Source organism: Manis javanica, chromosome 2 (genome assembly GCF_040802235.1).
Source record: "Manis javanica isolate MJ-LG chromosome 2, MJ_LKY, whole genome shotgun sequence".
NCBI lineage: Eukaryota > Metazoa > Chordata > Mammalia > Pholidota > Manidae > Manis > Manis javanica.
Window position 1 is genome coordinate 104,347,438 of NC_133157.1, and position 14,467 is coordinate 104,361,904.

General features: G+C 35.7%; 1 protein-coding gene across 8 annotated transcripts in view; it reads left to right on the forward strand.

Moving 5' to 3' along the window:
• The window catches only part of MPP7 (MAGUK p55 scaffold protein 7), a 258,386-nt gene that overhangs the window by 202,863 nt on the left and 41,056 nt on the right, over positions 1 to 14,467 (forward strand). For 7 of the 8 annotated variants that reach the window (XM_073229018.1, XM_073229024.1, XM_073229020.1 and 4 more), the window contains 5 exons: positions 1,748 to 1,829; positions 2,363 to 2,448; positions 3,776 to 3,850; positions 4,041 to 4,237; positions 4,704 to 4,768. In XM_073229018.1, the coding sequence (XP_073085119.1) occupies positions 1,748 to 1,829; positions 2,363 to 2,448; positions 3,776 to 3,850; positions 4,041 to 4,237; positions 4,704 to 4,768 (505 nt within the window). The remainder of the gene's footprint in view (positions 1 to 1,747; positions 1,830 to 2,362; positions 2,449 to 3,775; positions 3,851 to 4,040; positions 4,238 to 4,703; positions 4,769 to 14,467) is intronic. The other variant, XM_073229021.1, reaches the window with a different exon arrangement.

Below are 14,467 nucleotides of genomic sequence, written 5' to 3' on the forward strand. Positions count from 1 at the left end.
CTGGGCATGGTGTTAACTACTTTGCATACATTGTATTTAATCCTCATTGTTGGTATTACTTTTCTGTGTTTTTACAGACCAGAAAACTGCTATTTAAAAACGTGAAGCAACTTACCCAAAGGGTCACAGCTAATGCGTGGCAGAACTGAGGTCAAAGACAAATGCTGATTTGTCTGATTTCACTCATGTGGAATCTAAAACAAAACAAAACAAAATAAATGAACAAACAATGCGAAACAGAGACACTTATAGATACAGAGAACAGATTGGTGGTTGCCAGAGGGAAAGGGGTTGGGGTTGGTGAAATGGATAAAAGGAGTCAATTGTACGTGGTGGGTGGTAACTGCATTTTTAGAGATGGTAGCTTTGTTATGCACATAGATGTCAAAGTACAGTGTTGTACACCTGAAACTTACATAAATTTATATACCAATTTTACCTCATTTTTACAAAAAGGAAAAAATACAGAGAGAAGAACACTCAAAAAACAAATAGAAGAGTAATTTTGAATTAGATTACTGGACCTTCTGCCATAAGGTTACTTTGGTGAGGAAGTTGAGACACATCGTTAAAGGGCTATGAAAGTTCATCTAATCACACTAAGTAATTGTATTAAGAATATTACATTTCTAGTCATTTTGGCTATAAGTGAAGTGTTTAAACAAAATAAGAAAATACCAGTAATTGGGAAGTGGGGGCTAAGTTTTTATAGCTAAGGTTTTTATAACCATCAGGAGTTGGTCATTCAAGTCTTTCACCTTGAATTCATACATAGGTGATGAAAAATGCCACAAAATCATTCTTCAATTATCTGATATTTTACTGTTATTAGATATGTACCTGAAAGCTGACATACATAATATTAAAAATGGATTCCTAACTTTACTGATATATCTGTTTTCTTTTAATGATATAAAATGTTTATTGACAAATGTGAGAAAAATTTCACTTTTTTCTTGGGGTGAATTCTGCCACCACTTAACATGCATCTTTTTAGCTGTGTGGTGCAATGTAGAATGGCTTCTCTAAACCAATACCAGTTTCTTAGAAAGAAAGTCATGAAAAAGTGTTCAAAATAACGATTTGTGCCTGATGTTCTTATGAAGCAGCATTCAGATAATTTGCTTCTGAACATCCATAAATGAAGAATTTCTGGATTCTTTTTGAAATTGTTTCCTGAAGCCAGAATGTTAGTTTGATTTTTACTAGGTACAGTTCTAGTACATGAAGACCTTGGAGAGATTTTCCTTCCATTAGTTTATTGTAACCTTAGGCAAGAAATATAACTAATTCGGGGGCTTTCATTTTTTCTCTTCCCTTGTTATTGCTGAGTTCCTTTACAGTAATACAGTTGTAGAAGGATCATTGAACTAAAAGTCAGATGACCTGGGTTTTAGTTTTCTAACTTACATAATGATTTTCTATTCATTTAACCTTCTCTCCATAATCTACCTTCTTCATGGGGATAATATAAAACTAAAATGAAATGAGGAAATGGTATAAAGGGTAAAAACAAATAATATTCAAATACAAGGTATTATAATGGAAAGAAAATAATTGTACTTTTCATAGGGCTGAAGAGGTGAAAGGTTCCAAAAATCTTTAACTTGTGTTGAAAACCTTAGGTGATAGGCATGGTAGAAGATCCTTTACCTGCTGACTCTTTTCAAAAAGTGAGTATCTGTATTCTTGGCCCCCTTCCCACACATTTACACTGAAGTGCTTTTTTTCTTTCTTTTCTTCAAAGGGAGCCACCATTAAGAAAGACGAACAGACTGGGGCAATCATTGTGGCTCGGATCATGAGAGGAGGAGCCGCAGACAGAAGTGGTAAGAGCTTGTGACAAGTCCTGTGGCATCTTATGTGTGATAGTTCCAGTGTATAATTAAGAGGCTAGCAGTCTTGATATAATACATCTGAACAAGTAAGATACTCTGCTCTGGGTTGAAAAATGAGAACTGATTTAAATAAATGATATATCTCACTCTACTTCATGATCTTAGTCTATATCAACTTGCAAAGAGACATGAAAACTTGCCTCAGTGTTTCTGACTTGAAAAGTACTGCTTAAAGAGTGCAGCCTTAAAAAAGTAAAAGTTCTTTTATATGATGAAAATGATCTGCATTTCTAGACAAAGACCAAGATGCCATTGTCGTTTCTTTGCCAGCATGGTTATGTCGCAGTCTTTGATTCACTGCTCTATAAAGGCAGAGATTCAGAAACCTGTGAAGCATGAAGGTCTCCTTCTCAAACCCCTGATTTATTAAGGAACCAAACAGTGCTTTAAATATAGACACCATCACAAAGTACAGCTTCTTTTGGAGCTAACACTGCCAATTTACTAAACTTGCTATTTCTTAGGTCTTATTCATGTTGGTGATGAGCTTAGGGAAGTGAATGGGATACCAGTTGAGGACAAAAGGCCTGAGGAAGTCATTCAGATTTTGGTAAGCTGAAAATTTATGTTGCACTTGCAATAAAAATGAAATTGAAACACTATATTTCAGCCTTGGGTATGATACTGAATTTGGATTTAGTGGTCCAGAGTTCCAATCCCAGCTTCATTACATAATTCCTAAATGTCCTTGGAAAATACCTTAATCTTTTTGTTGCCTCAGTGTTTTCATTTACAAAATGTGAATAAGAAGAGGTAATATATCTCACTGAAGTGTTTGGAGGATGAGATGAACTAAAAGTATATGTAAAGAGTTTATTACAGGGCCTGTCCCAAATTAGGTACTTAATAGATGGCATCTTCTTTGTTGTTAGTGATCTTTCTCCTTCTCCCATCGACATAGCCAGACTATAGGCTATGCTTTCTAGGTATATAAAATAGAAACTAATTTAGATGTCTTATGAAATCTAAAACAGAATGAAATTATTGTAGGCTTTGACACTTAATTCTCAAGTTCATTTGTAAGGATAAAATGAAGGGAGACTGCCCTGTAATGTATGAAAACATATTACAAACCTACAGAAACAAAAAGAGTATCTCAAAACAGACCTCAGTATGTATGAAAACTTAGTCTTATTGAGACGGTATTTTAAATCAGTTGGAAAGGAATGAAATCTTTTCCTAAATGGTATTGGATTAATTGATGATTCGGTTAGAAAAAATAAAGTCAGTCCTTATTTTATACCATACACAAAAATAAATCCCAACAAATCAAATATAAATATTTAAGCACTGCTAAAGGAGAGAAAGATAGAGAATGACATGAGAATGTATTTAAGGGAGCCCTACTCTTGTCTGAGATAGTCAGCAAAGCATTGTAGGTATTGTTATGGCTTGTTTTAATTAAATCAGAATAGGTATAAATCTTTTTATCTTTTAATTAATCTGTTTCATTTGGTACTTTACTCACTAGCCAGAATATAATAGAAATGAATGGTCTTCATTATTTTTCTGATGACTATTGGAGCTAATTGAATCATGTATTTATAACTGATGTCTGGCAATATAGGTATTTTGTCCCTAAAAACATGGATACTGATACTTAAATGTAATAGTCTGAACCTTGCACATATCTATTCTTGCCATTTAATATTACCTGTGTAAAGCATTATGCATGTTCCATGTTTCGATAAGACAAACTTTAATGCTTTTTTACATTACAGAAATTTCTCTGAAAATGCTCTCCCCAGTTTGGTCCATCTAAGAGTAGAAACCCCAACCTTATAAGTTTTTGGAATCATTTAGTTTTCTATCTGTTTGACCTTTTTTCTGCTTGGCTCCTGAAGTTTCTTACAACTCTTTCTTTCCTCTGACACCAGGCTCAGTCTCAGGGAGCAATTACATTTAAGGTTATTCCCAGTATCAAAGAGGAGACAGCATCTAAAGAAGGCAAGGTAATCGTTCCCCAAAGACCTGTATGTGGGGAGAACAGCTGTTTTTGTATCTCATACATCTCTTTGTCACAACAGGCTTATCTTAATATTCTATTTTTTTAAATATTATTCTTAAATCAGATTTAGAGGAATGTTGGCTATTCATATTTATGTTTTCTATTTCTTCATTTTAAATGAAACTTTCTTCCAGATGTTTATCAAAGCCCTCTTTGACTATGACCCTAATGAGGACAAAGCGATTCCATGTAAGGAAGCTGGGCTTTCTTTCAAAAAAGGAGATATTCTGCAGATTATGAGTCAAGATGATGCAACATGGTGGCAAGCAAAGCATGAAGGTGCTGCCAATCCCAGAGCAGGCTTGATTCCCTCAAAGCATTTCCAGGAAAGGTGAGCTACTGGCACATAGTAATGGACTCCCTTCAACTGACCTTTTGTTCTCTGCAAAATATCATTCCACCCTAGCTGTGATAAAATAATCACTAAAACCTTGCCTTAGAATCCTTTATCCCCCAGGTTTGGTTTCTGTTTTGTCTAACAAAGTATGAGTAATGATCAAAAATAATATTACAGCACCAAGTCATATTTGGTTTTTGTTATGAAGCAAATGGAAAATAGCACATTAATGTCTGAAATGATATTGATGTAAAAGATGGGAAAAAAAGAGTGATTTTGGAGAGGGGATCATTTATAAAAATCCAAAAGAGGATTTATTTTTAAAGTTAAATACATGACATTGTGTTCATTTTTCTCCCGAACTTTCCATTTTTTTCTTAAGACTTTTAATATTTTGGTGTTTTATTAATCTTGGATCTGTACTGAAAATTGATAGCCATATTGACCTTCTTTTCCCCAGGAGATTGGCTCTGAGACAACCAGAAATATTAGTTCAGCCCCTGAAAGTTTCCAACAGGAAATCATGTAAGTTTATTAATAAGAATGCAGAGTAACCAAATCTTGCCGTTTATTTTTGACTATTAAAGCAGGGGTTTGTGGTAGAATAAAAGGTCATATTACCTTGTGATAACTTTCGGATCATCATTCCACAAGAACCAAACAAATAAGAAACTCGGCAGAATATTAAAGTGAATCTTTTGAAGGATGCAGTTGTTTATAATAAGCCCATGTCTCATGCTTTAATAACTAAAGTGTTACTCTTTTATTTCCAAGTGTAGGTATTTAATAAATGTAACCTAAAATGCAACTCTTTCATTTCTGCAAAGCCAGCAGGTTTGGGTAAGGTACATTTCTTGGTAAAGATTAGGGGAAAAAATCCATCACTTTCTGGACACAGAAACAGTTGGCCCGAGTAAACAACAACCTCTGCTTTCCTTGTTATCTAGAGATCATAGTAACTCTGGCCTTTAACCTGTTTGGAGTTAATTAAAAGGTAGATGAAAAGAAAATAAGAGTAAGAAAACGGGTGATGTAAGATTACTGAAAAAAAGAACAGTGTGCATTTAGATGCATATATTTTTTTCTTTCAATCTACCTTTCTCTCAGCATCTCTTTGCCCTCCATCTCTCTCAAGACCCCACCCCATAAATTTCCTACTTCATCTCTAGATGATTCATGGTCCTAGGTATTTTAGGAGTAAAAAAAAAGCCCTTTGTTTTCTGCATCAAAATTGTACATTAAAAGGAGAAATGAGCAAATAAATCGTCCTGGAATTTTACACCAACATCTGTTTTTAGTATTGTTGCATTTTTCACATCTCCTGTTATTTCTCTCAGTTTGTAGAAGCATATAGCCCAGGAATTACATTATAAGAGAGCCAAACTACAGGCAAGTATAAATCTCATAAGCAAGCAGATACTTCAAGTGGGGCATTGATTCAAAAGCCTGCTTGTTCTTGCTCCCTTAAATCTGGGCAGAAGCTAAAAAACACATGCCATAGAATGCCACGTGTATTGTGACATCAGGAAGCTTAAAGGTTAACGAGAATGTCGCATTGTCTTTAAACGGGAGGAATTTCCCCTGCTGGCTCACCCAGCTGAAGGGAACTTGGAGGCATCCACCTGACTTGCTCTTTGAGGGCTAGTTTAATTTGGGGCCTGCATGTTTCTAAGGCATTTGGTACATGTGGGATCAAATGTGTACAACTTGAAAAGGAAATAAGTGTGATTCTACTCAAAACTGAATCCATACTCAAATTTGTTTGAATCTTAGGCAACTTAGAAATGTACAGTGTGATATAATTATGAATTTTCATTTAATTAAATAATTTGATAAGTATATATGCTTCCTTTAAAGAATTGTCAAACTGGATAGATTGTCTTTTTAAAATAGTTCTCTTGAAACTAGTTTCAGTATAAATGTTTGTGAATGTGAAGGTGTGTGTGTATAGAAGCATGAAGTATAATGGAGGCTGTCTGTTGATTTGCTTTATTTCTTTTACACGTTAATACTTCAGTATTTGCATCTGAGGAGTGTTTAATCCAGTATTTGTCTTTACTGAAATGTCTCTTTCGGCATAGTTTACTTTCTCATTTTGCTTTGGTTTTGCATTTTCTGCCCCTTAAACACCATTTAGGAATTTTCCTGGCTTTTCTTTCATATTTTCTTTCTTCCTCCTTCCTTTTTTTTGCTCTTCAAGCTAGATTTTGATTCACTGAGAGATGCATTGTTTGTTCTCTTATGTAGATATTCTTTATTTTTAAGTAAAAATAAATCCAGTTAGTATTACCAGATTAAATCACAGGTGTATAGTAAATATGGCCTTCTTCTTGTTCAGAAAGACAGTAGATTTCTATGAAAGTTAAATAGAAAGCTAGCATCTTTTTTTCAAAGAATTGAAATTTTGTTTGAAATTTCTTTGAATATTGTCTCATAAACCCCTGGACTTAAAAGTTACACAAAAATCATTGTGCTGGTTGATCATTTTGAAAGGCATTTAAAAGCAGTTTGTTTTGTTGTGTGTTTGATAGTGATTCTGTATATAACTATATCATGGTAAAGTCCATCTGACTCAAGACTCCTGGGCTTCAACATTTGGTCCTTCGATTTTTGGAACAGGACACTTATATTACTGTGCCCTTTGCTAAGTTATAGAATAATGCTATGAAGAAAAACAAAGTTGATATAAAATCTTTTACTTTTATGACTGAGTTATAATTCATAAAATACGCTTTAAGAAAACTTTCTGATTTAATGTAAAACTTCCAAAAGAATCATGCTATCATGTTGGTGTTTATATACTTACAAAAAAAATACCATTGATAAAAAGTTTCTGCACTAAATTTACAAGTGCACTCAAAACCTAGGAAGATATTGTTAAGCAGTGAATTTAGAATAATGACTTTAGTCAGGTCATAGTATCAAATTAGCCAGTTAACTTTTTTCACAAAGTGACTGTTTATATTACTGTGATTTTGCTCTTTATTTGATTCATAGTATATCACCATAACTAACATTTCCATGGAGGAAAAGTTCATGGAAGATGGCTCTGGCACTAGAAGGGCCCAGTTAATGTCTACATAGCAGTCAAAAATGAACAGAGAATCCCAGTCTTGTCTTTGCATTTATAGTGTTAGAGCTCTGATCCTTGTAAAAAATCAGGAGCCGTGATAATACCGACCTCTTCAGGCTTTAAAAGCAGCGCCCTTATGCAAAACTCTAAGTGTGGGTGGTGGGCATCTTTGATGCCTGGTTATTTCCTCCCTTTAAGAGTCTTGGCATATCTAACACACATTCAGAAAACAGGTTTCCCAAACAAAATAGTTTACCTCACCAGCTAACCTAGAAGTGTGATAGGTTTTCTTTGATATGACAACTTTTAGACAATTACATGAAAGATACAGGTTAATTGAAAGTAAGAGTGTATCTTATGTCTCAAGTAACATTATAGGAGTAGTTTTCATGACAGACTCTTGGCATGTTGCAATTCTTGTGTCAGTGTAATTCAGAGTACTCTGATTTTCTGCCAAAAGCTTATTTCTATAGTTCAGTTGCATTTTAAAGCAGTATGATATCACCTAACCTTTAAAGAGAAATAGGAATTTCTTTGATTATTTGAAATATTGTTACTCTCTTTCTATTGAAATCTCAGCATATAAGAATTGTCTTCTTAATAACATAAACATTAACTTTAAGTAGGATGTAATTTATATTTAAATCCAGCCTATGTGGTATTCAGAAAAGGGTCTTTATTCATATAGTGTACTTTATAGCAGAATATTCAGATATGATATTTATTACAATGCTTATTAGTTTCTTTTTGTAGTTACGAAAGTTATAAATACCTGAAAATTTCTAATGCTGCTAATTGCATAATACCTTTTCTTTTACAAAATAACTCTTACAGAATTCTCGTAATAAAAAAACCCAAAATGTACAACTTATTGACCTTTTAAAGATTAGAAGGTAAAAAATACAAAATAGTTTAGTGTTTGTTTAACCAACTGTAATTGTTATCATTTGGGGGGAAAAAAAGTTTAACTGCAGCCAAAAAGGGTGCCTGTTCAAATAGGGTGTGACCACGTTCATTCAAAGACAGGCATTTTGTGAGCTAAAGATTTTAATCCATGAGCAGGATTTAAACATGGAGTAGTTGAATGAGTTTATTCTACATGGGACCAATATTTTGGAAGACCAAACAGTTGAGAATAACAGATACAACATTACAGGTTCTTGTAGTACAGCTTTTCAAGTAAGTAAGCATCTGCCTCCTGGAGTCTTAAATAATGTTTATTTAGTGTGTTTCATACAAAAAAAGTTAATTCAGAAATTAACAAATAGATTTCATATGTTCTTACATTAAAATGTGTATGTTTAAAACTTTATCACACATTTTCTTAATATTGGTGGGATTTTGTGTAACAGAAACATAAGGGGTTTTAAAAAATACTGAAGGTATTTTTCCCCCCTAATTTTTACTGGCTCTTAGGGAGACACCAAAATTCAGAGTCTATGTGAAAGAGGTGCAGATAAACTAAGCTATGAGTTGCACATGTGGCTATTTTCATCATGAAGTGGTTGAGGTGAAGGCCTAATTGTACCTGCTCAGTTTTTGTCTCAGTGAACTGTGTTCTCCTAATTTATATAAAGATGTTGCTTCTAAAACACTAGTGGTGTGTGTGCTTTTGGCTTGTTCTGTGTGAAGGTCCGTAAGCCATACCATCTCTTGCCTTCTGTTCCAGGGACCCAGTGCCATGCAGGTAAGAAAGAGCTGCCTGACAGGGGTCTGCTCTGCGATCACTGGCTATCGCACACTGGTAGAGGAGACCGCAGCATGGGGTGCAGGGGAGTATAAGCAAGTGGTTCCAGGGTTTAACTGCCCTGTGAATAATGTCACACCAATATGGACACAACCCTGAACTTGCCAAGAGCATCAGACATGTCCCACTTGTGACAGCCGGCCCCATGGAGGCATTCCTCCTGTGCTGAGCTTATCACTGCCCCTCATGGGAGCCTTCCAGTCATTCACTGTAGATGGCTGAGTTACTCTGTGACCTTGCTGGCCTTGCCTCTGTGAGTTTTATGATTTTCCCATCCTGCTACTCACCGCTTGAAGATGCAGAGACCGGCCCCCTGGTAAGGCTTAGGAGGGAGAAGGCCTCCTGGCTCTTGTGTCAGGAGAAACCTGCTTGCAAGATTGAAGCTTCAGGGGAGCGGGCGTGAGGCCGCTGTGAGGGACTGGTGGCCATAGAGAGGAAACTCAACTTACTTCCTTTGACCTCTCCCCTAACTGGTACTTCCAGCCTGAAGTTTGAGTGAGTAAAGCATCATTTCAGTGTGGTGGTATAGCATAGTAGTTAAGAACTTGGACTCTGAGCCAGACTGCGTGGGTCGGAATCCCACTTTTGCCACTTGGAATGCTTCATTTCTTTGATTTCCCATCTGTAAAATGGGGATAGTAGTTTTGGCTTCATAAAGTGGTGAATTAAATTTATTTTTGCATTTAATATGCATAGAACAGTGTCTTACTATAGTAAGAATTATGCAGTTATCCCAGTTCTTATGAGATCAACCTTTTATGTATTTTCCTTTTTGTTCAGACTTGCTAAGTGTAAGGAAATGTGTTGCTTTTCTTTTCCTACTGGATGTCTGTTAAGCATGATACTTGCTATTGAATAAATATGTGTGTGTATTATGCTAAAAGTTCTCTCTCTCTTCCTACTTAAGGGTTGCATGCTGGAAGTACTCTTAAGAATTTATGCAGCGAGTTCACCATCTTTTATTAGAATATGAAATATATGTGATGTAAATTAGAGATGTTTATTTTTATTGTGGTTAACTTTGATATTTTAATTTTTGGAGTGTGTATGTGTGTGAGAGAGACATTGCTTTTAATATCTGGTTACATGACACTGGTTCTCTAATCACGGGCACAACAGTCTATCCTGTTGCTCCTGTCAGAAAATATATCTCAGTTTAATAATCGACTTGATGGCAGAGTGTCCAAGACTGCAGATTGATCAAGCTTAAACCTGCTCGTTTTATTTCCACCATCCCTAGTTGCTTGGCTTGGCTAACCCATATCACAGAGTTTATTGTTTGTTTTCTAAGAATTTCTTTTAGATGCACGTGGTATTTCAGAGCTGTAAAGAAAGAAATGAGTATAAATAAACTCACAGTGCTATTAATATGAGGCTAAATAATCATGATTTACTTACAATTTTTGCTAATACTGTTCAAGTAGAACCTGTACAGTATAGATATTTGAAAAGTAAAAATACAGTGGTGCACAGTTCCTCCCCTGGGATTTCTTTGACTGCCGTTCTGAAGTTTGGAGAGAGAAGCGAGCAGAGAACTGTTCTGATCAGCCCTGTTCCTTTTGTCAAGTCAGCTCACTGTTAGGTTTGCTTCTGGTAAATTGCCGGTACTGTCCCACCTTTAACTGAAGATGAGTCTCCTAAATCAAACTGGAGTCTTAAATTGCTCTCCTATTAGTTACTTAAGAATTTTAGGGTTACTTTTGAAATACCTTTCATCAAATAATGTATTTAGAATGAAAAGAAAGGGTTCTGTTGGACTCATTTCATATATGTAATAAGTTGATAATTGTTAGGCTGTTGTTAAATTTATAGGATAGTTAGACATTTTTAGGGACAAAAAATTAGTTGTTTCTAAAATGTTTTCTTCTTTGTGATATTTTTATCATGAAATATCCTCAGCGTTGGACAGATTAGTTTATGACAGAACTGTTCTATAAAAATACCCTTACTGAAGGTACTTTGAAAAAAGACTGGCAGTTTTTTTCTAATTATTTTTCCCACCTGAGTATTTAGTAAGCTATTTGAAGTCTTTTGCTTTTACTGCTTAAGTATATACATTGTTTTTAGGCCAAGACCGAGTGCAGACTAAAGTACAGTTTTTCATAAATTCTATTTCTTGACTAATAATTTTGAAATATTACAGTTTATAATTTTTTTTTCTTTTGGCTCTTCTAAGATGAGGAAACAGTTGAGTGTGGTAGGTGGATTTTTTTTTTCCCTTGGGTGCAACATCTTCCTACTTTAATTGTGTTTTCTATACATTTAATCATTTCCTTTCTCATTTTCTTTGTGCTTCTCAGAGGAATTTAAAGGTACATGTATAAGTTTCCCTGCGTAGCCTAGTAATGTTACTTAGTGCACATATGCGTAGGATTATATTGAATATAGCAAGCAGTTCCTAAGATGATTGCACATCCAAACTTCCATCTTGACGTTGCAGTACCAAAAATCAGAGTTAGATTTTGTTTTAGGAAGAAATGTACTTGTTTTGTTTCATGAAGTAGAAATACAGAAAGTAATCTGAAATAATATATTATGTTTTCATGTCTATTGATAGTCTCAAATAAAAGAGAACAAAGAAAACAGTGTTTTACTCAAATATATTGACACATTTAATTTAACATAAGGATGTGGGGATAATCTTCTCGACTGTTTGGTTTCTGTGCAAGGTGCACTCTCAGTTCCAGGAGTATATTTATGGGAAGATTAGAGGCCTAAAACAATAAGATCTCCCCTAGGACAATTAAGTCTTTATAATATGCAGAGCCCCATATTCATTTAATTACTAGAAATTATAACACATTGTTTACTTTTAAATGTCATCTGTTCATTTTTTAAAAATGAAATAAAAATGGAAACATTACGCCTTTATTCCTTCCCAACACAGTATTTCTTCCTATCAAAAGAAAGAGCCTATCTTAATCCCAGCCTTTCTGTCTAATCCAGTGAGCCACAACAAGTGCTATGTTTACGTATTATCAAAGCGCCTGGTTTGCAAAAATCAATTTATTTTCTTACACCAGGAAAGTGTAAATGTCTCAGGAAAGTTTTTTTTCTGTAATTTTCTTGGTTGGAACTGCACCAACGAACCTCTGAAGAAAGTTGAAAAAAAAAAGAATTGCATGATGTTTCAAAATACTACATTAAACTTAAATATAAAACAAAACGTTTTATGTTTAAGAGTGGCATTATGAAGGCTGTTCTATGCTGTGCTTCACATAATTGTTTTAAGTAATTTATTTTTTGCATCTGTGGCTGGGCTTCTAACTGTTCTGCTTTATTTCTTGGCTTTTGTTCTGTGTGCTCTTACTCTCCATCCAGAAGATGCTGAATGTGCTGCTAACAACAGTGAGGCCCATATAGGTGAGCGACTGGTCACGGAAAAGGATTACTTTCTGTTGCTTTCTTCAAAAACCACTATGTTGTTTCATCTTAAATTGGCATATTTTCATTAGCATGCTCTGATATGCAGTGGGAGGCAGCATGAGCCTTTATATTAAACAGGCTCAGTGGGTTGGACCAAGGAATCTGTAGTGTGCTTTGGTTATTACTCAAGCATCTTTCCAGATGCATTTTTTTGTAGACCATTGTACATTCTTTGATAGAGGATGAAAGGAATTTGTGCTAAGCAATTTTAATCAATTAGCAGTATCTGGACTTTTCCAAATTGTCAGGTGAGGTGTGAATTATCCAAAGCTTCTCAATAACTTACTCCTTCCAAAATAACTTTCTGGTTTCTAATGATTTATTATTTCCCATAACACCTCTGAAAATAGCTGTTGACTGAACAGCCCCAAATATAATTAAGCTTTATGATTAACTTGCTACTTTATATTAGAAGAAGAAAATTTCCCATTTGGAGATGCTAAGGGATGTTATAAACAAAAGCCAAGATACCTAGAAATTGTTATAGGCATCAGAATTATCCTCACCTACATCTCACTTCAGCCTGCCTTGTCCCGTATTGGCACACTGACAGGTTCCCCGCTTTAAGTAGCAAGAAGGAATAGTGTGGAAACAAGGTTTTAGCGGTAACTGCTTCAACCTCCATTTTTTTCAGATTAATATTTATGTGTGTGATACCATCTCTTGATTATTGAAGAAATATGCCAGCAATTATATTTGCTATTTAATACATATTACCTCTAATACTGTGAGATTGGTGATGTTTTATCTACTACAAAATGGAGACTGAGGCTGGCACGGTTTAACCTAAGGATATAAAGATAATGAGTGGTGCATCCTGATTTCAAATCCATGTGTGTACAGATAGAATGCCTGTACCTTGCTGTCTTCTGTATTTTCATTCCACAAAACAAGAATCCCTTATAGAAATAGAAAGTATGCCAATTTTTAGGCTAGATAAACCATAACTTACTAAAAGAATGATCAGAGAGAGATGAAAGCTTCATTAATTCTTCATTCGTTTCACAATAACACAGTATATCAGATACTCTTTTACTGATTAACACCCCCTTTGTGCCCTTGGAAACCTCAGTGGCTCCAAGCAGCAAGCCCTGGTTCTTCTGGTTCCATGGGCAGCAGGGTGGTGGTTCTGGGCTGTGTGAACTGGATGAATCTTTGCAGCCTGATGGTTTGGCTTGGGGGGGTGTAGGGGGGATCAGGGTGGGAGGGGGTGCTCACCTGGGTGAACCTCCTTCTGTTCCCTGTCGTTTTTCACCCTCCTGTAAGCCATCACATATGGTGGTCAAGGGCTCCAGGGAGCAGCAGGAAAAGCCACCTGCAATGTGCAAGTGCTAGTGAGGAGTCTGCTTGCCTCACATCTGTGAACATCCTGTTGGCCTAAACAAGTCTCCCTGTCACACCTGAGTCACGGTTGGTGGAGGCTACCCGAGAGCTTGGATATGGGGGGATGCAGGGAGGTGGGGTGCCTCTTCTGTGTGAAGCCTGTACTATACTGCTCTCAAAAACAGAAAGAGGGATACCTACTCTCACTGACTCTAAGGACTTTTACTCAGTCAATTAGACAGTAAGTGCGCATCCATCCAGTGATTAACATAAAGCAGTACCTGATGAGTGTCACACAGAATGCTCTAATTCAGAGGAAGGATGACCACCATAATCAGAGAGGGACTCAGCCCTGCAGAGATGACATTAGCCCTGGGCGTCAGAGGTTGGGAGGAAGTGAGTGAGAGCAGAGGCTGAGGGTAAGAGCAGTAGCCTGCAGGGAGGGGCCTGGAAGAGCACAAGGCATATTTTGGTTTGGGTGATCTGTAGATGATACGCCTCAAAATTTATGTGGCACTTAATGTGAGATCTTTGGTGACAGGCTAAATAATCTGCACATTTACTAATGTTTTCCATGATTTGTACATTCACATCATCCTTTATGTAAAATTTATCCAAAGAACAAAATACAGATTTTTAAAATCTATATATCTCT